Source organism: Parambassis ranga, chromosome 2 (genome assembly GCF_900634625.1).
Source record: "Parambassis ranga chromosome 2, fParRan2.1, whole genome shotgun sequence".
Classification (NCBI taxonomy): domain Eukaryota; kingdom Metazoa; phylum Chordata; class Actinopteri; family Ambassidae; genus Parambassis; species Parambassis ranga.
In genome coordinates, this window is record NC_041023.1 from 44406758 (window position 1) to 44432075 (window position 25318).

Sequence of the window (25318 nt, forward strand, 5' to 3'; positions counted from 1 at the left end):
AAGGACAGAGTGCCAGCAGGACAGTCCACATACACTGCTACTCTGTGAGAGACAGAGGAGGAGGAGATGGATGTTTCTCTGTCATTGTGCCAGACAGAGTAACCATCATCAGAGCAGCTCAGACTCCAGGACTGATTGTTTGCTCCAAACACGCAGTCATCACTGCCTCCTTTCCTTCTGATTCTTCTGTAACTCACTGATATGAAAACCACTCCTCTCCACTCGACCTCCCAGTAACAGCGACCAGTCAGAACATTTCTACACAGCAGCTGAGGACACTTGTCAAATCTGTCTGGATGATCAGGATATGGCTGCTTCTCCTCCACATGTGTCACCTTCCTGTTGTTGTCAGACAGTTTGAGGTTTGTGTGCACTGAGTTTGTGTCGACTTCAAGTTGGCAGAAATCTGATGGAGAGAAAAAGACACAGCTGCAGTTTATCATCTGACACATCTGATGGCTTCATTCTGTCTTTACTGACTGATGTGTTGTTCATTCATACAAAGTTTATCATCAGACTTTTTGTCACTAATGTTTGAATGAACAAATACACAACTATCAGCTTTGTGTTTAAACATGACTTTATCATTACGTGCAATGGCGTCCGTGTGGCGGCGCGGCGACTGTCGATCCTTCGCCGCCAGATTACATTTGAGTTTTTAATGACCTTAACGACCTTCTATGATCATGAAAATAAAATTACAAATAACAGGAATAACACAAAACACAATAACAAATACACAACTATCAGCTTTGTGCTTGTTGTGCAATCAGCTTGTTGTGTTTCTCGTCAGTGCTTACAGAGCGGGATGTAAATAACATATTTCAATGGCAAAAATAAAATAAAAACCACGGACATCAGCACCGTTAGCTTAGTCTAGTGTAGTCATAGAGTTCAGTCTATCCAACCAGCATGTCGCTCTGTCCGATGGTGGGAGTATGTGCACACATGTGTCTGTGTGTGTGTCTGTGTACACGCATTGTGCCTCTGTTTGTTTAATAAAGGAACAAGGTGTAGACCTGTTGTATAGGAAAGGTTTTCTTAAATGGCTTCTGTTATGATCTGCTGCTGTATAGAAATTAAAAAGAAATGAAATTGACTTGACCTGATATAATGATGGAAACACTGAACTGATTCTGTTCAACCCGATGGGCCCGTGGGGGCAGCCATGTTTGTAGTCCCATGAAAGAGGACAATCTACTGAATCGAATGATGGACTACAATACCGAGCTGACGAAAATCCCAGCGTAAAGACTAGACGCACACAAACGGCGCGATGACGCTACGCTAGCTAACGTGGGTGGGCGTCGTCCTTTGTGGAGGTAGTAGTTGGTTTTAGTTTGTAGTGGTGTTCTTTGGTGACTTCGGTGCATTTTAGTGAGTTTCAGTGATATTTAGTGCCTGTGAGTGACAGTAAGTGGCACTGAGTGTCAGAGACTTTCTAGCTTGTTAGTTAGTTCGCTCTTCATAATGCTGAAGAGAACGAACCGTGTCGAGAGGGACATGGCGGAGATTTTGGCAGAAATTCAGCGGCAATCAGATGTTGAATTTCAAGACTCGTCTGACTCTGACGTCAGCAACATTGATTCTGAAGAAGAGGCAATGTTCTTGGAGAAGATGGACCCAGTTTATGAGTAGGTTTGTGGATTTATTTTGAAGTGTAAAGTATTTTTTTTTTGCTAATCTGTGTTATAATAATAATAAAACACGATTTATTATATATACATGTATGCACAACAGAGTGTAGCAGGGTGGTAGTTGGGATGAGAGAAGAGGATGCAGAGGATAGTGGTGATGATTGACTGTGGCGACCCCTAAGGGAAGAGCTGAACGGAGATGAGGGCAGTGATGTTCCAGGCCCATCTGGGCTCAACACTGAGGCATCAGCTCTCCTTTCAAGGTTTGTGTGCTGATTATATGTGTGGTTGTGTTGTCATTCAATAATATATCTATTACTGCTTTATTGTTATATTCATTTGCTTTTCTGCTGTAGAAATTGATGTGATGTGATTTAATATTTTCTTTCAACATCTAAATTATTTTTTCATACAACAGTGATCATGATGGAGATGAGACGGATGAGGACTATGTCCCCCCACCACGCACTTCCTCAACGCGCAGGTCAGTGCGGTCACCATCCACCTCCTCGTTCTCAAGTCCTGGATCCCCCTCCCCTGACCCAAGGCCATCAAAGAGAGGCCGGGGCATTAGCCGTGGTGGGTGAGCCAGCAAGCAGCCAAAGCTAGCAACTGAAGAGTTTCAGGCTCAGCAGGAGAGGTTGCACATTGACATTTTCCAAATTTGATATTTTGTTTTTGTTATTTATTTTTCATTATTGTATATACACATACATATTTATAATGAAACAACTCTATTTGGAGACAAAATCATACATTTTGATGTTTTTTCTATTGATTTTATACTGTGCACACGGTAAAATAAATACTAAAAAGCTCCAGTAGATGGCAATAGACTAGTATAATGGATATAATATATATATAATATATAATAATTTTTAATATATATAATATTTTCCAGCCAGTTCCCATTGGAAATGGTAAGTAACCAGTAACCAGTGGTGCCAAATTGTGCCAAACTGAGTGTCCGCCTGGTGATATCCTTACTAAAACCTTGAAGACTTTACTCTTTGTTCAAATTCTATCAAATTTGGATTTGTAGCCAAGGAATAGCTGAATGTGATCAATGGCATCTGTGTACATAGAATCATTGTTGGCATAGTGTTTTCCTCGTTAACATTAGATTTCTCCTTTAGTTTATTCTAATTAACCCAGGCATACTAATAGACACAATATTTTTAACACTGGAAATGCATTCTCTGAGGTCCCTAGATGTCCCTAGACACAAAGAACATGCATATGCACATTATTATTGTGGTGCATTTCTTTGTTTTCTTTGGGAATGTCTTTTAAGGCATTTTTTTCCCTTAGTATGGCTAGGGTTTAAAGGGTTAAATATGTTGAATGTTGGATAATTAGGATATACTTTGTGCTCATCTATGGTATTTGCAGAGTGATAAAAGTAGAAAAATGAACCGTTCCACCCCTAGTAATACTAATTTGGAATTTTTTTTGTACAATTCTCATGACTGTGGAATAGAGTAACCACTCTACTGCAGTAATTCTTCTCAAAATCAATGCAGTTAACACGTCATGCATGAGGAGAGAAAATCCCCTTAAAAACCGAAAACCGTTGTTATAATTTATAATTTTATAATAATATAAAAATACCGTGATATAGAACTTTGGTCATACCACCCAGCTCTAATCCCAGGGATTTTTTGTGCATTACAATGTTTCTCAGGTTCAGCCCCATATGTGTTTATTGCACATTACTGGATACAGACCAATAAATGTAAACTCTAGAGATGCAACTGGGTCATTAAAATGATTACACATAATTTTTTTCTTCTTTTTTTCATTTCTTTTCTTTGGCGGCCCAATGTTGGGTTCATAAATTGGCCCTCAGCTATCAAAACTTTGAGAGCCCCTGCCTTATGGCATATAGGTCAACCAGAAGTGACAGACAGGGAGCGGGTTACTTCTATGATATTGATCCCTCCCTTGGTTTTTCAGTCACTTCATTTGAACTGCTGATCAACACAAGCAGACCAATCAGCACAGATTCATGGTGAACTAAGTTACCTGTTGTTGTTGGAAGCTTTGAGTAACCTGTTTCTAATCTGTTTAATCTGATCTGTTCTGTCTTTCTCTAAAATCTGACAGTCCAGCTGATGGTCTCATTGGGAATACAGTGAAACAGAAATGTAGAGTTTGAGGTTATGCCTTGTGATGGAAATTTTAATATCTGTATATGCAGTCGCTCCTTAATATTTGTTATTACTTTAATCTGTAATCCGTTTGGGGTCTTTCATTCATTCTGACTGCTAGAGTGTTTTTGATTGACCTTCTTTGCAAAGAATAAATCCTTGTCGGCCGGCAGAAGTCTCTATTTCATTTTTCACCAGAGCAGAAAAGTTTCCACAACAGCCTATAGTTATTTTGGCGCAGAAAGTGCAGAAAGTAACAGATGTAAACCTGTTTTGTTATAATAATCTGCTCCATAAAACTGATTTGTTACCATTAGGTTGACAAAACGGTTTAATTTTCAGTTTGTTTTGTATTTGTCATCATTGCTTAAAGTTATTATTGAATATATCAGAAATAGTTATTGAGTTAAAGGTAGGGTAGGAGATATTGAAAACTCAGTGAGAGCCAGATTTTGAAAGTAAACACACGCCCCTTTCTCTCTGGGCTCACCCCGAAGCCACGCCTCCCAATCACATGGACGCACATTACCTGTGACTTCGGCCATCATGCACGTACCTCCCTGGTGCGCGCAGAGCAGGAAGAGAGTGATAACCAGCCAATACTCCGCGCAGGGTCGTCCCGGAGGATTGGCTGATGTTTTTAGTGTTTTATAGCTACAGATGATTCATATTCTTCATTTTAATGAGAAACTGACGAACTAATCGGTTGCTATATGATTGTAAAGAGAAGTTACACTAATTTAACAAAAAGTGCATCAGAATGAAATCAGAATACAGGAAATGGCTTCTACTTCATATAAAATTTTTAGAGTTTAGAGTCTACTTTTTCTACTTCTAAAATTTGAGTAAATTTTGCTTGGCTTTTTCTAATTGATATTTTGTTCAGTAACTGTTATTTAAATATTTTAAAACTAATACTAAGTGCACTTTATCAGCGTTGTTTGCCTTTTAAATCTACTGATAATTTTTGAGAAGTGACAGATTAGGCTTTTAGTCATTTACACAAAAACATGCAAATTACTGAGACACAAATCATCTGGCTCATGTAAGAGAGGAAGTGAGGAGGACATGAGAGTAAGAAGACACTTGGGACATGCTAGCAGGTCACAGTCAGTCCATATTCACTCCAATGACATCACATCCAGACGTTACAACAATAAGTAAGTGCGCAATGACACTGTGACTGAATACAAGAGACAAATGTCCACTAAAGACAGGACTTCTGATGGACTGATAAAACACTGACTCATGCACAATAAAATGAGGAAAGACTGAGTCAAACTTACATTTCCTCAGACCAGGTTTTAACCTCAGCTCTCCACCATGGTCCACCCTGCAGGAAGAAACACAGAATGATTTTCTATCCAACATGAGTCCAAACTGCTGATCAACATGAAGCACAGTTCCTCAGTTTGTCAGAGACACACAATGAGTGGATCCACCAGGTTCAGTAGGTTTTGTGTCATTTACATGTCTGAAATCTTAATTTTATAGCTTCATGATGGAGAAAAATTAAAGATCAGTGGAGTGATTTTTACTGTAAACATATTACACACTTATATTTGTGCATACCTGAGAGTGTCCAGTCTATAGTTTGGACTATCCTGAATGTCCGACAGCAGCTTCACTCCTGAGTCTCCTGGACCCATTAGATTGTAGCTCAGGTCCAGCTCTCTCAGGTGGGAGGGGTTGGAGGTCAGAGCTGAGGCCAGAGAAGCACAACCTTCCTCTGTGATCAGACAGCTCGACAACCTAGAGTTACAAAACAAATGTGAAAACAAAAGGCATGAAGGATTTATAAATGCTGTATACTTTGAATCTGGGGCTGAATTTAAATGTTTAACAACCAGCTGTATCCAGACCTGAGAGCTTCCAATCCACACTGTGGCGTCTCCAACCCAGCAGCTAACTGCTTCACTCCTGAGTCCCACAGGTTGTTGTCACTGAGGTCCAGTTCTCTCAGACTAGAGGACTGGGAGGTGAGGACTGAGGACAGAGCTTCACAGCTTCTCTCTGAGAGGTTACAGCTGCTCAGCCTGACAGAAAAGAAAAGTCCACATTTTACAACACTGACATTTATAGTAACTGTGACTGCAAAATGGACAATGACAAAATAGTAATGTGAACCTGACAGCCACAACTATAGAAAATATTTAAATGTGTCCTATAGATAGAAATAAATATTTAATTGTGAATCTATGTGTGTATTTAACCACTCAACAACATGAATCATGTTTGAAATGTTTCATAAATCCACCTACAGAACTTTGTTGGAGGCTTTGACCACTGGCAGCAGCCTCAGAAGAGCCTCCTCTGAAGCAGAGTATTTCTTCAGGTCAAACACCTCCAGATCTTCTTCTGATGACAGTAAGATGAAGACCAGAGCTGACCACTGAGCAGGAGACAGTTCATCTGTGGAGAGACGTCCTGATCTCAGGGACTGTTGGATCTCCTCCACTAGAGAACGATCATTCAGTTCATTCAGACAGTGGAACAGATTGATGCTTCTCTCTGCAGACACATTCTTACTGATCTTCTTCTTGATGTACTGGACTGTTTTCTGATTGGTCTGTGAGCTACTTCCTGTCTGTGTCAGCAGGCCTTGTAGGTGAGTCTGATTGGTCTGCAGTGAAAGACCCAGTAGGAAGCGGAGGAACAAGTCCAGGTGTCCATTTTGACTCTTTAAGGACTTGTCCACAGCACTCCGGTGGAGGTGTCTTAGTTTAGATTTGTGTCTAATGACTTTAGACCACCAAGATTGTTTCAGCAGGTTCACAGCAGAGTTGATGAAGGTCAAACGGACATGAAGAGCAGCCAGAAACTCCTGAACACTCAGGTGGATGAAGCAGAAGACATTGTCTTCCTCTGTGAAGATCTGTGTGAACACTCCTGATTTCACTGGGGCTGCTTTATCGATGCCACACTCTGTCAGGTCTGATTCATAGAAGATCAGGTTTCCTTTCTGCAGCTGATCAAAAGCCAGTTTTCCCAGAGCCTGGATCATCTCCCTGCTCTCTGGGCTCCAGTGTGAATCTGCCTTAGCTCCTCCATCATACTTTACCTTCTTCACTTTGGTCTGAACCACCAGGAAGCGGATATACATCTCAGTCAGGGTCTTGGGCAGCTCTCCTCCCTCTCTGGTTTTCAACATGTCCTCCAGAACTCCAGCAGTGATCCAGCAAAAGACTGGGATGTGGCACATGTTGTGGACGCTTCGTGATGTCTTGATGTGGGAGATGATCCTGCTGGCCTGCTCCTCCTCTCTGAATCTCTTCCTGAAGTACTCCTCCTTCTGTGGGTCAGTGAACCCTCTGACCTCTGTCACCACGTCCACAAAGTCAGTAGGGATCTGATTGGCTGCTGCAGGTCTTGTGGTTATCCATATGCGAGCAGAGCGCAGCAGTTTTCCATTGATGAGGTTTTTCACCAAGATATCGGTGGTGGTGGACTTAGTTACATCAACAGAGTCACTATCATCAACATGAAGGTCCAGATGAAGACGGCTCTCGTCCAGTCCATCAAACACAAAGAGAAGCTTGAATTCGCTCTTGTCGTAGTTGCTGTTTCCTGATGACTGCAGAGCAGTAAAGATGTAATTAAGAGCCTCCTCTTTGATGTCCACAGTCTCTGGGATACATTCATGAATGAGGTTTGCCAAACTGAACTGTTTTCCCATCCGTGGATTCAGATGACGGAAGTAGAAGGGGAAAATGAGATGCACATCTTGATTGGCTTTTCCTTCAGCCCAGTCCAGCATAAACTTTTGCACCAGGAAGGTCTTTCCAATTCCCGCGATTCCATTGGTCAGCACTGTTTTTATGGGTCTGTATTCTCCAGAAGGATGTTGGAACATGTCTCCAGGTGTGACAGATTTCTCAGTGTCTCTGGGCCTCGAGGCTTTCTGGATCTGTTGGACCTCATGCTGTGTGTTGTCAGGGCTGGCTGTGATGTATAGCTTTGTGTAGATATCAACCAGACGCTTTTTTTGTATTGCTGAGCCTTCTCGTGCACACAGAAACCTGTCCTGGAAGTGTGATTGGAGTTTCTGTTGGTAATATGTGATGTGGTGTGGCTCCGGTACTGGAACCATCCCATCTGTGTCAAACACAGTGAGTAGGTTAGTGTGTGTACACATACAGGCACTGAGCATCAACTTGTAGAGGCAGTCCAGTCTGTTCCTACAAAGCAATACAGATTCATCATTGCCCAAAACACGTCTCTGCTGCAGGTGATTCAAGATGGGGGACACAAAAGTGCCACACTCTTCGACACCCATCAGCGCCAGAGCCGTGTTCTAATGGGAACGTGTTAAAGCTACAATCAGAACATCTCATCAGTGTGAATCAGGTTCCTCAGTCTCACTCTTCCTTTCATGACAGGTTGGTGCCCCCTGCAGTGCGAGCATTGAAACAGCAAAACAGACCTGACAGTGGCATGTTGGTATTTATAAAAACAAACGTGTGAAAACCAGCAAAACTTTGTCTCTAGATAAAGTAAATGATTCTATAAAGGGGCTGTTGGTTTGTTATGTCATTGTTAGTTATAAGCATGTGTGTGTCTAGGGAAGTGAAAAAGTGGAAAGAGTTAAACACAGAGTTTAAGGTGCTCTGATCACTTGCTTTGTCTTTCAGACTTATGATGCAACATTTTCAACTGCTTTCTTTATTACCTACATAACATATTAAAACATACTTGTACTTTTACTTTCAATACTTGAGCACATTTTAAAGGAGAGACAGTGAGATCTCAAAGTGGCATTTGGTATGCCTCGTCTGCTTTAGTGGCACACACCACTATCGATGCCCCGCCTAATCAGATAAGCTGGATTCAGTGTTAGGCTGTAGTTCATGAACTCAGAGGTAAGCAGTGCCAAAAACAACAAACAAAAAGACACTAAAACACACTAAAGTTCCCTAACAAAAGAAAAACACAACAAAGCTAGAACCTAAAACTCCTGACCCAAAACAGGAGAACATGAAAACAAAGAAAAAGGGCTTCTCCCTCCTACAAGCTGCAGCTACACAGGACAATATATACAGAGCTATTTACAAATGACAATGACTGATCCAAAAGCAAGATGGACACCAGCTACACAAACACATCAACACAACAGGTACTCAGACACAGACTAAAGACACACAAATCATCTGGCTCATGTGAGAGTGGAAGTGAGGAGGACATGAGACTAAAAAGACACCTGGGACATGCTAGCAGGTCACAGTCCATATTCACTCCAATGACATCACATCCTGACGTTTGATGGACAAAAGCCTTTTTCTTGTTGCATATGTGGGTTAGAACAATAAGGATCCAGTAAGTATGCAATGAAACTGTGACTGAATACAAGAGACAAATGTCCATTAAAGACAGGACTTCTGATGGACTGATAAAACACTGACTCATGCACAATAAAATGAGGAAAGACTAAGTCAAACTTACCCTTCCTCACATCAGGTTTTAACCTCTGCTCTCCACCATGGTCCACCCTGCAGGAGGAAACACAGTCAGAATGATTTTCTGTCCAACATGAGTCCAAACTGTGTGAAGCACAGTTCCTCAGTTTCTCAGAGACACACAAACAGACTCATCTGTGTCAACTCCAGAAGAGTCTCTCCTGATCTGCTCTGTGTTTATTCATGTCCTCCATTATGTGAAATATTGCTCTCTGTCAGTGCTTTACTTGTAAAATCCTCTTCATGCAGCAACAGTGTAGGTTTGATCTCAGCATTGTGCATTTATCCAAAGCAGCAAACAAGCCACACTGTCTCTGACTGTTTCTTTCACTATATATGCAAACACAACCCTGGTTCACATGTGTCATGGATGGAAGAGTTTTCAGACAGTTCAAATAAAAACATTCACTCATTCATGTGTGTAGTTTTTACATTGATAATATTGTAGCGTTTCACTCAGTGAAGCTGCTCACTGCTCTCTGTTTCTGACTGAAATAACTCCTCCTTCGACCATTGTGTTGTTGCCTCCTTTGAAGCTTCACATGTGGATTGTTTCAGGAACATTTGTTTGTGGGATAATTCAGTGGTTCTTACAGCTGAGTATTAATTAATAAGTAAGCGGTCGAAAGTGGATGGATGGACAAAGAGCAAAACTGGTTCAGTGAAACAAAAGGCCGAACCCAGTTTTCTAAGCTTTAGGCATACACTAGGGCTAGACAAAGAGTTATCCAAAAATAGTCAAAAGGTCAAAACTGCAGTTAATAAACAAATAGTATGGCTTGAAGTCTTGGAGAGACACAAGATGCTCTGGCAAGGAGTACAATAATTTCCTTGCCTCCATTTTCCAAAATAACATCGTGCACATGTTTTATTGGGATAACCTTATTAGTGAGAAAACAGGACATTCATAGTATTTCTGATTAAAACCATCTTAGTAGTCGCTATGGCGCTAGCTTGGGCTGGTAGCCACATGTGCCTTTGCTAAGCACCAAAGTGATATTATGCATTGCTGAACTCCCGTGTCCCTGTTTCTTCAACAGCTGAACCTGGATTGTCGAGAGCCGTGTGATCTGCGTGTATTTGATGTTTGAGTGACATCTGGTGAGTAAGAACATTGATACTAGTTTTAAGTGGAGGTAAATTGTGCATTTGCTAATGATAATATGGAGTAAGGAGGCGTTCAGTTCATGTGTTGTGCTTAAAAATATTGTTCATATTATGATGTTAAAATACATTTTCCTCTGTTTTTTTGAGAGTGAGTGGTTTAAAAAAAAGAAGAAAATGGGAGATGAGTAGTTCTAGTATGGAACAGTAATGGTCCAGCCAAATTGTCTCATGTTAATGTTGATATTTATAATCAGTTAAGTTGATAATGAGAATAATTATAATGATCATTGAGAGACCATGTTTTACATGGTACATGGTTGTGTATACATGTGTTTATATGTCCTTATCTATATGTAAAGACATATTTTGCTATGAGAATATTATTGTAACCCTATTTTGGCCTATACAGGCCGGGTCTCTTTTCTTTATGTGGAAAAGTAAAGGTAACACGAGTAACATATAGAAATATATATTGTTCCCTCATGATGACACTGGTGTTCAGGCCTGGGTGTCCTCACAGAGCTTACTTCTTATTGAGTTCATCAATGAGCAGCTGCTCGTGCGTCTGAAGGATGTGGTAGAATTTGTCTTTGGCCTCTGTTCCAGCTTGCAGGAACGTGTAGAGCTCCCTGACCTTGTCCTGGTTGGTGGGCTGAGCTCTGATCTGATCATATGCTTCCTGCTGGATGACTGAGCCCAAGAGCTGGTCCAGGATGGGGTCGATGTTGCTGATTCTCTGGATCAGGTCGGCTCTGTGTTCATCCACAAAGTGCATTTCTGAGAGGAGAGCAGAGAAAGATGATCACCTATGTGGTGCGTTCAGGAACCCCTGCCCTCTGTCCTGTGAGGACTGATGGGCTTCATCAGACCAATCTCCCATTTCTGCAGTAACAACTTTTAACCTGTTCTCATGATGACTGGTCTAACCTGAACAGCAGCTAACTCTGAAGAGTCTGTGCTGTTCATCAGCCATGAAGCCACAGCTCCTTGTGTGTGTGTGTCAGATACATTCTGCGCTGATACTAACTGCAAACCTTATACGTTTTGTATATATGTTATATCTTTACCTTTACAGAGGGTGTATAGAAGGCTGAGTGCCTGACATTTCCCAGTTTGGGATCAATCAAAGAATAAAGATCATCAATCTATCAGCTGGTTTATGGTGTGTTCAAGAGGAACTGGTGCTGACCTTTGGACTCTTTGACATCAGTCCAGCTGTGTCTTTAACTGAAACAGAGAAGGAGACACCATCAGTGACAGACTCACCAGACCTTCAAAGTTTGAACTAGCCGCAAGTGGCATTCAGAGAGGGAATGATTGTAGAACAGACGTTTGTTCTGAGTTTCAGTTTTAAACAACAATAAAGATCAATCAGTTACAGAACACTTCTACAGCCTGTTGTGATTCTAAAAGGACACTACAAGTAACTTTCTTATCTTTCGTCTCTTTATGTTTTTTGAATGTTTTAATTCAGACTTCAAGATAAACACAAACACATATTTAAACTTTGAAATAGCAGCAGCTTCAATTTTCAGGGTGGACAGCTACAGGTATCTGGGTGTCCACATTGACCGCAAAATGGACTGGTCCACAAACACAGATGCAATATATAAAAAAGGACAGTCACCTGTATCTCCTAAGGGAGACTCAGGTCCTTAAACATCTGCCAGACCATGCTGCAGATGTTTTGTGCTGGGGCAGCAGGATGAAGACGGCCGACACCAACAGACTCAACAAGCTCATTTGGAAGGCACTAAAAAAAGTGAAGTCAGTGAGTTGTTGGATCCAATAACTGTAATTATGTCCAATTTAATTCACTTTTTTGTGCTACTTGTTAAAGCAACACAAACCAACAAAGGTTACTTTAACAAGAATACATTTTAAACCAAACACGAAAATATGTAAACATAATTACATTTATTTGATCCAACAACTCACCAAGTTCACTTTTTGGAGGGTCATCAAAGAAGAACTGTGCATGTTACACAGTCAAGTGCTGCCACCTAGTGTCAGGTATAGGTATCAGATTGGTGATTCAACAGTGTCGTGTTGAATTTACTTAGATGGTTTGTGTTGCTCAGTGAGTTCACTTTTTTTCAGTAAAGCTTCCTTCAGGAATAACCCTGCTCGTGAGCAATGCAATGTGTGGCCATCCAATTAGCAGCAGCACAGTAAAAGCCACTTTCATTCATTCATTCTTGTCTGTAATGATGCAGTTTGTACCCAGAAGGGCTCACAATAGGAAAATCAACCTCATTTAAACTATTATATTTATGCAATTAAAAAATTATTTTGAATATAATTAATTAATTGTGATGTATTTTTGTTATATATATTTATTTCATTTATTGTGTTCATCACGTGTAAAGAACTTTAACATAAAAACAGCTTTTATGTCACTGTGTGTCCCTGCTGTGATGATGCTCTGCCAGCAGGTGGCGCTGCAGTGAAGCCATCAGATAGTTCAGGCTGTGTAAAGGCCTCCATCAGCAGTGACAGTTTCTCTGTTTACAGACTGAAGATTTCTTAATCTTAATCTTAATCTAATATTGTGGATTTATGATCTGTATTTCTTCTAGATACACTGTATGTATTTTATGCATATCTGTACAGGAGGACCGTGGATGGGGGGGGGAGGGGGATTCATGTTTGTGCATGTTCATAAAAAAAAAAAAAAAAGAAAACATTTAACTCAAAGGCAGACTCATATAATGTGTAATTTAACTGGAATTTTTGCAGCAAAAACCATAAAACAGGGAACCTGATACAAACATGTGACTGTAAGCAGCTCAGTTAACACACACACACACACGCAAAAGCAGAAAATATTAATACAATTATAAATAAATCATTTCAAAATTAAAAACACAACTGTTCTAAAACAAATTAAGATTTTCTGCACAAACAGAATTTACACTCATGTTGTTATCTCTGTTTTATATTATTAAATAAATGTTATTAAAGTTTAAAGGAACACCAACAAAGAAAAAAAAGAGGAAGAGCTTTTAGTCAGAGTTCAGTTTAGTTGTTACTTCCTCATTCACATTTTCACCATTGACATCGGTTATTCTAAAAACTCTCCTATGTCGTTGCTTTTGCTTCATTAATCACAACAACTCCTCCATGGTATTTCTGTTTTGAACGTAGCTATCCCCACAACACAGATATGTCCCCACGTCTGTGGAACAGTCTGCCTCTTCAAGTCAGATCTGCTCGATCTGTAGAAGAGTTTAAAAGCAGACTCAAAACACATTTGTTTTCCTTGGCTTTTAACACTAAATAGGCAGCTCACCTTGGCTTTTATCACTATTTTATGCATGTTTGATCTTGTTTACTGTACTTTTATTATTTTACTTTGATTTTATTGATACATGACCTACTCCTGTGTACAGCACTCTGATCAACCAAAGTTGTTTTTAAATGTGCTTTATAAATAAACTTGACTTATATACAACACTAACTGGACACAATTCATCTAACCCCATACATTCACACACTGTAAAGTGTAATAAGTAATTGACATTACTTAAAAAAGTTTGGAAACCGATTGCCTCAAAAAGTCTAAGTAAAGTACATCATTAATTTTAAGTCAGTAAAGCTGAAAAAGCTGCGTTTAGACTACTCATGCCATGATGGAACTCAGTATAGTTACGTCAAAGTAATTAGTTTGGTGTACTATAAAATATCAGTTCAGATTACATAAAAAGTATGAGTTATGTTAAGTAAGCACTACTCAAGTATGAGGAAACTGATGTCAGTCCCTGAATAGGGGATTTGCACCATGAGTGAAGGTGGATGGGGAGCAGTGAAATGTCTACAGATCTGTTTGAGTCCAGGTGCCTTGACCTATTTTCTTAGCTATAACGTTTCTCAGAGGATTTAGACCTCAATTTTAAGGTATCCTTAAGATGTTGTTATGAAATATGTTGACATGTGTAATGTAAAACTACAATGCAGAAGTAACTTTACGAAACACAATCACACAAAAACACAGAAATATAAATAAATAAAATTTGTTTTAGTGTTTACCTTTTAACATATGTCCAGCGACCGCAGATGAAAAATAGCCCTCAGGTTGATTCTTGTGCATTTACAGAAATGTTAACGTCTCATCTGAAGCTCCTCCTTCACAGCACTCAACATCTTATCTGAGGGCAGCAGGGGCTGATGGGAGTTTTGAGCAGCTCATCTTCATTTGGCCTCTGCTGCATCACAGTGTCACTAGAGGAAACTAAGGTTCTTCCTGTTAAGTTTGCCTTCAAGTACTTAGCTTGGGGTCAGGCTTTGACCTAGAGACAATTCTGAGTGCTGTATACATAAAATTGAATTGAATTCATGAAGAAAGGGTTTGCTGTCAAGACCATACCAAACCTCATCCCTCAAAGTGGAGCCATATGACCACCAGAGATGATGTTTGTTTTTCCTGTGGAGAGTCAAAAGATTGTACAGCTCAGAGTGTAGAAAGAACAGAGTCTACATAGTTAGCAAGGACACAGACTTAAACAGGGCATTGTGGTGTGCTGGCTGCAACTTTCGCAGCTGCATCTGCTTGTAAATTTCCATCATGTCATCAGTGTGGTTAGTGTCACTGCAAAAAAAAAAAAAGATGTTAGAACACGCCTGTGTTTCAACAGGGCCCCAAAGTCATGAACACCACAAGCATGAGAATCAGTTTAAGTGGTGATAAACTTCATTTGTCATTTACAAGATTCTGTTACAGCAATCGGTTTGGTTGACTGAGCAGATAAGTAAACAACAGGTCTTGTTTCCACAGTGTCAAAGAACAGAAGTCATGTATTCACTCTTTTCACCTACAGTCTGAATAGTCTAGTCAGGTCAGGCAGTCCAGGGGTGGGAGTAGCCTGTAAAGCTAGCTGAAGGGCTCAAAATGTGTGACTTTGTCATGTCATGGTAGCATAAATAAGAGCAGAGGGGTCCTGTTTCAATGGATACTGCTGTTGGCAAGGTCTATGATCAGACTTAGGAGGGATGACAACAGATTCAACAGCTTTGATGAGACCTACATCATATTGATGCTTTACCCAGTGTCAGCCACCTCTTGGTAGCAGCTGCATCTGTCTCAGACAGGACGTGAGAGGAAGAAGAAATATAGCATAAGAAAAGATCAATGTTTTTTTCCCATCTTTCTGATTCTAGCATGGGCTGTCTCACAACAAGTGCCCTTTGAATTCAGATAACATGAACAACATGAACAGATATTACAATCATATCTGACTGTCCTGCTATTGATATGTATATATTAGTAAAATAGGTGATTAATAATATGACAGCAGCCTTAACACACATCTGTAACCTGTCACTTCAAAGCGGCTGTGTTCCAAAGAACATGAACATTGCTAAAGTTATAGCACTGTTCAAAAAAGGAAACAAACACAACTTCACAAACTACAGACCAACCTCACTGCTGCCTGCCTCACTTCTCTAAAGTCCTTGAAACACTATTTAATGATCGCTTAGAAACATTTATTGAAAAACATCAGTTATTAAATGAAATGCCAACATGGATTTAGACTGAAAAGATCTACGTGATTTAACTGATAGAGTACAATATGTGGAGATGCCAGAGTTTTCTTCAAGGTGTCTTAACATTGCTTGTGGTGTCCACCAGGGGTCCTTCTTGTTACATTCTGCACAGCACAGATCCTGTTTAAAGCATATAGTAACTTCTTACATGGTAACATCCAGAAACTCTTCACTCTGAGAGAGAAGTCTAACAGTCTGAGAGGTTATGGCAACTATAAAGTACTGATGGTCAAAGGGTTAATACTAATAATCATTTATATTAAATTATGGATGATTGTAGTATATTGTGTGATTCTATGTTTCTGTGCATATATTCATCCTGTGGTGTTGTTATGTATGTGCTTACAGTATGACAGGAAGCAGCTATACTGGTTATGTTCTATGAATGATGGAGACGGGGTGGAATCAGATCAGTTCTACTTCCTTCCACTCCCTTTCAAGCATATAGTGCAGACTTTATGTACAAGCATGTATCCAGGGTCAGTTCTGCAGGCTTGTTACACTGGCACTTACATGGTCCTAGAAAAAGTAAATGACCATAATTACACAGTTGCCACACGGACCATAGGCAGAAAAGCAGGCTGTGCCACATTAATATGTTGAAACCAGACTTACAGCGGCTGCTGGCTTCACAGTCTCCTGTCACTGAGGCCTGTTCTGTCGCTGTCCGGTGCTGAAATCGTTGACCCACTGTATCCCGGTGACGCTGTCCAGTGCTGAAACTGCTGGTGGGGCTGCTCCCTCTGCGCCGTCGTCTAATGCTGATGGTTGTGGTGAACAGCTGGGGAGGAAGTACGATGACGATGGACAGTTTTGATGAGTAGCTGGCAAACAACTCCTGGAAGATTGCCAAAGGTGGCGATGCCGGCATATTAAGAAATTAATTCCAGTACTGATCATGGCATTACAGTGGCTCGACACACACATTAAACACTGGGAGATGGGATATATTATTCCAGACAGTCATCCACACGTTCACAGAATTGAATTCACACATACCAGAGGTCAAACAATAGTCAGCTATACCTAATCTTCTACCTATTATCTTGCTATGAGTGCTTAAACAGCCACTTCCTGAGCAATATCGGCTTGTTAGGCCAGAAAATCACGATTTGCAATACAATTGCATTGTCAAACTTTGTGTGTGACGTGCGCTGCAGGGGGAGGGCCGTATGAGGAGCTTGGCACACACACTTCTCATGGAGTGTAAAAACTCTGATGCTGAAAGGAACGTTGTTCTTGTTTTTACCACCTCGTGAGCAAGAAAAAAGTTCTTGGTTCTGGTGGAGTATTTTTTTTTTTTTTAGATACTTTAGTAATCCCAGAGGGAAATTCTTTAAGGCTGCTGCCAAGCAGTGTCATACAACCTTCTGGTTATTGGACAACCCTGCTATACCACTGCGCCACTGCTGTCCCCAAAATGGGACAAGCTTAATTAATCATACTGCTCTGCACTGTCACTTTAGTATAGTCACTGTAGCTGCTCCAATCATGATCCACCTGATGACTATTTGCACTGTTTACTTTCCATCTTGCACTACTTTGCACACTTGTACCACCTCAAGATGTAGTACCTGTTACACTGAGTTCATATCAGGGTCTATGTTGTGCTGTTACAACCATTACTCATTACTGTTAAAATTAAAAACCCAAGAAAACAACTGTAAGTCACATGCTTTTTTTCCTGCAAGGAGCAGTCACATACACAGACAGAAGTCTCTGAAGGAATACTCAAGGTCTTTCCTGAGCAGCTTAATACAAGGAAAAACAAAATCATATATCAAGGTAAAAAATCTACATGTCACATGTAACAAGTGGAGAGGATACATGCTGCATTTTCACTGACCGCTTTTTAAAAATCTAACAACAAGAGCAGGACTTCATGTCTGGCTTCTAATGTGGACAGCTAAACTATTGCTTCAACTAAAACATTTCCCACAGGTTTCGCAAGAAAATGGCTTCTCACCTGTGTGAGTTCTTATGTGGTCACTTAAATAACCAACTTTCCTAAAACATTTCCCACATGTTTTGCAAGAAAATGTTTTTTTGGAAAAAGATTTTACACAATGTTCATATTTTAGAGATTTTTTTCCTGGAGGAGACTTTTGAGACAGAAGCATGCCACGGCTTGTTTCTGGTTCAATATAGTTACTTTCAGTCACTATAGAGGGCTCAGTCTCCTCATTCAGTACATGCTGTTCTTCCTCCTGATTGCTGCAGAAAACCTGCTGTTCCTCTTTAACCTGTGGGGGTTCTGGTTCCTCCCAGGCCAGACTGCAGTTCCTCTCCTGGTTACAGAGCTGCTGGTCAGCTATAATCTGCTCTTCCTCCTTATAATTGTGTTGTTGAGAGAGATCTGGAGGATTAAAGGACACAATAAAACACAGCATGTGACGATCAGAAAATACAATCTAGTTCAAAACAATTGCAGGCTCCACAGTGCAAACAAGTTGACATAAGAATAGTGAATGCACACAGGGAAACAGGCTTTAAGCTGGATCCATACTCCACGAGAACAGAGAACTCGCTCCTCGCTGCCGGTGCTCCGCCTACAAAATGACGCCATTTTTCTCCTGGAGCGCCTGTTCTGCAGCGCTCTCTGACACATGGCCCAGGCAGAACTTTTTCTCTGTGGTGTGTGAGAACAATTCTGTGATTGGTCGAAATTTAGTGGGCGTGATGAATGTGGAGAAGTGCAAGAGCTTCTTCAGGTGCAGAACACACAGACAGAAGGAGGAAGTACAACGACGATGGACAGTTTAGATGAGCAGCCGGCAAACAGCTCCTGGAAGGAGAAACACAGCGCACAGAGAGTGTCTGTCCAAAAGGTGGCGATAAAAATTAATCCCAGTATTGATCACGGCGTTACAGTGGCTGGACTCTCCCTTAGTTTGTGACTTGATTTTGAGTCTGTTTATGAGACCGTTTATTTACTGTATTTGGGAGTGAGTTGTTATATTGAAAATAATAACCTGGTCACAGCATTCCTGAGTCTAAGACTAATGCGATGATGGAAACATCTAAAACCTGGAACAACCAAATGAGTTAATGCAACATTAAAATACTAACAAACAGAAAATATCATAAACATTCAGGTTCTGACAAAGAAAAAAACACTTTAGCCTGATATTTAAAGGATTTTCATCAAGTTTGACATTTTAGAGACGTTTTACCTTGAGGAGCGTTGTGAGAGAGAACCATGTCATGGTTTGGTTCTGGTCCATCATAAGCAGCAGTCACTATAGAGGGATCAGTCTGCTCTTTCAGTACATGCTGCTCTCCTTCATGACTGGTGCAGACTTCCTGCTGTTCCTCTTTAACCTGTGGAGGTTCTGGTTCCTCCTGCTCCAGAATGGAGTTCTTCTTCTGGTTACAGAGCTGCTGGTCAGCCAGAACATCCTCCACTTGACAACTGTGTTGTTGAGGGAGATCTGCAGGTCAAGGGTCAGAAGAAAACAGAGAGTTTATGTGATCTCCATGACAGTAGCTCATTTGTCAAAAACGGAACCTCAGTGATTCATCCAGGTCATTTCCTTTGAAAAGCTTGAAGCAGGACAACTGGACTTGTTAAGAGTTCCTTGAAGATGTTTAGCTGCTCCTACAAGCTGCTTCAAGCCTCTGAACAGTTCAGCACCTTCTTATACTAAAACTAATGATACACCTAAACCTAATAATATTAGGGCCTTTATTTAGGTATTTATTCAGAAGTTGTGACTGACTGTGGCTGCTTTTAATCAAACTCCACATCTACAGTCCACAGCAGCTCTCATTAACCCTTCAGAGTGCTGAAGTGAAAAATGAACACCTTTACTGTCACATCATGTTAGTTTTTTCCAGACATAAAAGTTACTGCCGTGAAAACATGTGTTTTAATCATGTAATTTCCTACATTTGTACAATACATGTTTTCCTTATTCTCAGTGTTTGAACGACTTGAAAATGAACATTTGTGGCTCCTGTCTGTCATTGGTAGACAGGAGCCACAAATCTTCTGTGGATGTTAAGCTTAACCTGGCTGTGGTCTGTGGAGGTGTGCACCACGGCACTGCGTGGAATTCATCTACCAGCCAACATGTAATGGATCATATCAGTGCTGTACTGTTTACTTTTTAAACATGTAGGTTAAACCACAAATCAACAGCAGGGCTCTAGAGTGCGACCATTTTGGGCGCACGTGCGACCTAATTTCTCAAAAGTGCAACCAAAAAATATCAGAGGTCGCACTGGTACGACCAGCTGTAAGAGGGAGATACGTTCTCCGCGACTCTCAAAAGTCTCCAGCAACAGACACACATCGGGCCCATATTGTGGTCTAAACCAATCAGAGACGGTGAAGGGCGGGACCTCCGTGTGTGTGTCTTTGAAATCGTGTCTGCTGCGGTCAGCTGAGACCGAACATTCAGAGAAGAACGCGGACATATGCTGCGCAGAGCTGATGCTGTGTGATAAAGCTTGTTCCATACTCCACGAGAACAGAGAGATATGAACAAAGTTCGTTTCGGCCCGGACTTTTTAAAACGTGTGTGCAGAACTCATACGGCCCTCTCACTGCAGCGCGCACACACACAGACAGACAGGTATTAAAGACGTGTCGCTGCAGAAACCGCAGTTTAAGTGAACATGCAGCGGAGGAGCAGGATTTGTTGCTACTATGCGGGTTTTGCTAATTTGCTGTTGACCTGAATGACGGATGATAACGAGCCGGTCATGTTCAGGGAGGGGGCGTGACGTGCTCGTAGCATTATAACAGAACAGCAGGTCTGACGGACAGTGTTATCTGACCTGTGAGGTTCATCCATGAAGGCTGAGTCACTGACTGACAGCAGTCAGCTGGTTTAAGGAGTTATAGTACATGGTTACATGACCAACGCCCATTTAAACAGTATTGTTATTATCCTGCTATAGTAGAGCATTGTCTGCCAGTATGATGTCTGCATACAGCTGAAACCAGTGGCGTAGGAAGCATTAAAAATGTGGGGGGGACACCTTCTGTGGGTGGGTGGTGAAAAAAAGTACATCAGTATATTATGAAATATAATATAATAATATGAAGTAGTTGCGATTTCCTGTGGATTTTAACAGGTTGTTAAACTATTTTACCTACAGAAGTAAACACTTAATGACTATTTCAGAGACAGATTCAACAAAAACTCTGTGACAAACAGAAACTAATTCCAAGTGAAACAACAGTTTTGTCAAACAGAGACAAAAAACTGGCAAATCCCATAGAAAAATGAACCAAACTGCTTAATGCAGATAATACTGAAACACTAAAAATACTAACTTACAAAAAGTCTTTATCTTTATTTGCTTATAAAACTGCTCAATTCACAACAAACCTTGTGGATGTGTTTATAATGATGCACTGCCTCATCTGCTACATCAGTGTTTCCCTGTTCATATAATGCTCCACTGTGTCCTGACGGTCCATCACATGTATTTTATTCTTGCTGATAAGAATAGGAGCAGGTGGCTATGTGCACTGGCTATAGGCGAGGCTGAAGCTAGCAGGCTAACAGGAGCTAACCTGCCTTATTACAATATGGGTTAATGCTGAAAACAACTGTAACTCTCCGTGTCTCTGTTGGGAATCTCCTCATGTCCATTGTGTGTGGGGAGGGAGCAGAAAAGGCAACAACATGTCGTCAGACAAATAAAACCGTCTACTGTAACTGAAAGTAAACAGCAGCTTCCTCCCAACGTTTCTAAGTTGATTTAACATCAACCTAATGTCACCTGGGGCCATGTGACAAACAGTCAGGCTTCAGCATGAGCTGGACTTTGTGGGATGACACTGACGTCACCTCCTCCAGCTTCGACCAGCACCGACGGTTCTCTTTACGGTGTTTAACGCTCGCTCGAAGAAAGCCACTGGCTTTGTTAGCTCCGTTACTATAGTAACGGTATTGCAGCGCTGTGGTAACCAGGAACACATGGAGTGGATTTCAGCGGTGAGGTTATTCTCTTATGAACCAAGTGGAACTGAGTTTTTTCACGAGCAATCGAAACAGCATTAGGTGGAGTTTCCTACTCACTAAATGTGGGGGGGTCCAAACGGGCCGTTTTAAAATGTGGGGGGGACACGTCCCCCTCTGATATAATGGTAGCGACGCCTATGGCTGAAACTGTAACAGAATGAAAAGTCCGTCAGCTGCAGCTCAGCTTTAGAAAGAGAGGAGACAGAGAGGAAGAGGTGAGGAAGATGAGAGAAGAGATACTAGCTGCGTTAGAAATGTGTTGAAGAAAACAAAATATATATCTCAATCACAACTATTAAATAAATAAAGGTGTATATGATTTTAATCATTTTTAATTCCCATTGCCAGATAGATAAGTGAGGAGCGACAGCCAGAAAATACAGAGAGAAAGCAAACAGGGAACTGAAGAGTGCTGTAACTTTGAATCTTCATCATGGATTTCTGACAGGCAGACCTGTTGGCTGGTTTGTCCATAATTTGAATGAGTACTATCGGTACATGTATTTATTTATTTTTATTTACCTGTGTTCATTAAACAAGGTCCAAAGTCAGTTTAGGATGATATGTTATTATTAAGCCCGTTCATATTTACTAGAGATCAATTTTTGGACCTCAGTATTTCTAAAACTTTGGCTACAGCCCTGCGAGGCCGTCAGGTAAACAGTAGATGTAGCTGCAGATGATGAGAGAAGATGAAAAGAACTTCTGCGTTAGGATAGGTGTCAAGTTAAGGCCTGATCCATAAAATATATGGACAGCAATTAAAAAACAAACTGCTGTGTGATGTGTGATGCGGTGCACCTAACTTTTGTGCCGGTGCACCCAAGAAAAAAAGGTTAGGCGCACCGGTGCAACCAGTGCAAAAAGTTAGTCTAGAGCCCTGAACAGTGAACTACACAAACCATGACGATAATGACAACAACATGTAATAATGTCCGCGCATTCTAAGCAGCTATTGTCTGTATTGGATGGTTTAGTGCTGCTGTATTTTGATCAGGCAGATGCGCGGACACCAAAAAACTCTGTTGACGCCGCTAAACTTTTGGTTGTGAACAAAAACTCATATTGTTGTTGTTCAGGTCACGTTTGAACGGATGAACCGCAATAAATGAAAACGATTATCAACTTGGGCTACATCGATCATGCTCAGCTTAACAACTGATGACGTACACAGTGGTAATGTGCGAGCGTCTTCACCCAGCTTAGCTTCAAGTCATGAAGTCAGTGTCCTCCTGTTAGAAACACTATGTGCTGAATGTGCACTCTTTTCAAACAGAGACGTTGTTGTTCCGTGACATTGTCATGTTTACATACCTGTTCTGTGTAACTTGATCTCAGGCTTCAGGAGGAGATCCAGCAGTTTGCGCTGACGATCCTTCTCTTCCTCGTACTGGACGATAGTTTGTTCAAACACTCCCAATATTTCAGCAGCAGCAGCAGTTAGCCGCTCGCTGATAAAACCTCTCAGAAACTCAGCAGCAGCCATTCAGATGTGATAAAACACTCACAGTAGTTACACTTCTGTTCAACTAGCGAACAAACTACTTCTTCTTCACATGAGGTGTGCTGTCGCTGTGCTCGTCTTTTTCTGTTCCCTCTACTTCTTTTCTTCTTCAGTATATTGGCGGTGGGAGCCACCCTGTAAGGCGCATTACCGCCGCCTACCGGACTGGAGTGTTACAGCAGCAGCACAAATATGACAATGCAGTGTGCTACTAGAGAAGCATAAAAACTAGAAACAGATAAGTAACAAATAACCTAGAATTAAAAATAAAATTAAAAACAATGATAAGAATTATTTTATCTAGTGCTGTATTTGCATCCTGCATCATGAATGTCATGAAATAAAAAACAACTCCAATAGAAGTATTGTACTGTTGGTTATAGTGTTGCACAAGAGGAACTGTACTGTTTTTAGTGTCATAAAAATAATACTATGGAACACAGTAGTACAGAGACATTTAAAACACAGGTGGTGGTATGGGGGGCAAAGGAAGAAGAAGAACACAGCAGCAGTCCTCAGTGATGCTCTGATTTGTTGCAGTGCTTCTTTATAATGGTCTTTAATTCTAACTAACTGCATTGATTGAGAAGAATTACTGCAGTAGAGTGGTTACTCTATTCCACAGACATGAGAATTGTAAAAACCTTATTTAATATCCAGGTGATTACTTGAGGGTTTTTCCTCAATTACGATTAATGAACGATCATTTTATTGTTTAAAAAATAATTACAAGCTTCAGAACGTCCCCTGTCCATTCTCACCAACAACTCCACTAATACCTGTGCTCTGCTTCAGGTGTGTGCAGCGGTGCAACAATGAAAAACGTCCCATGTGAAACAATTTACCACCGCACTGAGTTCCGGACATTTTAGGCCATTTAAACCGGTGTTGTCAGTATATGAAAAATTCATATCATAACGCAAATTCATTGCGGGCCGCCATAAGTGTTTCTGCGGGCTGCCATTGGCCCGTGGGCCGCACATTGAGTACCTATGCTATAAACCCATAAGGTGGTGACCTTTGGCTACGTAACCCAAAACTCAGCCTTTCACTCTTCACTTTGAGTGTTTCACTAGAAAAAACAGAGGCAGCCACAGGAAGTAACCCCACAGACCACTTTAACCTCTGAAGCATTTTTAGATGCTTAAAGAGACGTTTAACAAGGGGAAGCCAATTCATTACACTGGTCCAATAAAAAATGAAATCAAAGTGTTTTATTTTTTTTGTAGACATGTATACAATTCAACACGACATAATGTTAGTTTAACAAAGTGTTGGCTAAAACGTATGCCAGCTAAACAAAATATGAAAAAGAAAATGTTAGCTTACTAAAAAGAGCTTTGCCTAAAAATTATGCTAAAAACGAAACAAAACTAGCTAAAAAATACAAGAAAGTGTAGAGCTAAAAAGCATCGGCTAAAACCGTGTGTTTGTTACAGGTGGAGCTCATTCTGCTGCTTCCACCAATCAGCAACAGGAGAAGAGAAAAGCTGAACTCCATCTGTCCAGGATCATCCAGAACAAGAAGATCCATCAGTGCAGTTTTTACAGGAGCTCAGTGGTTAGGAGCTCATTTCACTGCTTCTAAGACAAAAACATGTTCTGACCTGAAATCACAGTCAGTGATTCAAATGAAAGTGAAACATCATCAACATTTAAAGCACAAATTTGAAGCTGCTGTCACTTCCACACACTCTGCTTCTACACACAGCACAGACTCACTGAGGAACCAGGTGAGAATAAACAGAACCCAGCATGTAGAGGTTCAGTGAATGTGGTGCTGAAGGTGTGGAGGTGGATCAGTGTGTCAGAGGAGACACTGTAGAAGGACAGAGTGCCAGCAGGACAGTCCACATACACTGCTACTCTGTGAGAGACAGAGGAGGAGGAGATGGATGTTTCTCTGTTATTGTGATAGACCGAGTAACCATCATCAGAGCAGCTC

General features: G+C 40.9%; 2 protein-coding genes and 2 long non-coding RNA genes across 4 annotated transcripts in view; 1 reads left to right on the forward strand and 3 right to left on the reverse strand.

Moving 5' to 3' along the window:
- LOC114448765 (NACHT, LRR and PYD domains-containing protein 3-like) overlaps nucleotides 1-11060 on the reverse strand; it is a 71565-nt gene extending 60505 nt beyond the window's left edge. The window contains exons 1-4 of the mRNA XM_028425926.1: nucleotides 10875-11060; nucleotides 9227-9273; nucleotides 6049-7882; nucleotides 5650-5823 (exon numbers count right to left, since the gene is read on the reverse strand). Of these exons, the coding sequence (XP_028281727.1) occupies nucleotides 5650-5823; nucleotides 6049-7877 (2003 nt within the window). The 5' untranslated portion in view covers nucleotides 7878-7882; nucleotides 9227-9273; nucleotides 10875-11060. The remainder of the gene's footprint in view (nucleotides 1-5649; nucleotides 5824-6048; nucleotides 7883-9226; nucleotides 9274-10874) is intronic.
- The window catches only part of LOC114449940 (major histocompatibility complex class I-related gene protein-like), a 212787-nt gene that overhangs the window by 36219 nt on the left and 151250 nt on the right, over nucleotides 1-25318 (forward strand). The window lies entirely within an intron of this gene.
- LOC114452595 (uncharacterized) lies at nucleotides 11098-16300 on the reverse strand. Its single transcript, XR_003672289.1, has 3 exons — nucleotides 14377-16300; nucleotides 11537-11574; nucleotides 11098-11124 (listed from the first exon to the last, which is right to left on the reverse strand). It is a non-coding gene; the product is annotated as an uncharacterized LOC114452595 (long non-coding RNA).
- LOC114452568 (uncharacterized) lies at nucleotides 16363-18609 on the reverse strand. Its single transcript, XR_003672282.1, has 3 exons — nucleotides 18368-18609; nucleotides 16507-18247; nucleotides 16363-16410 (listed from the first exon to the last, which is right to left on the reverse strand). It is a non-coding gene; the product is annotated as an uncharacterized LOC114452568 (long non-coding RNA).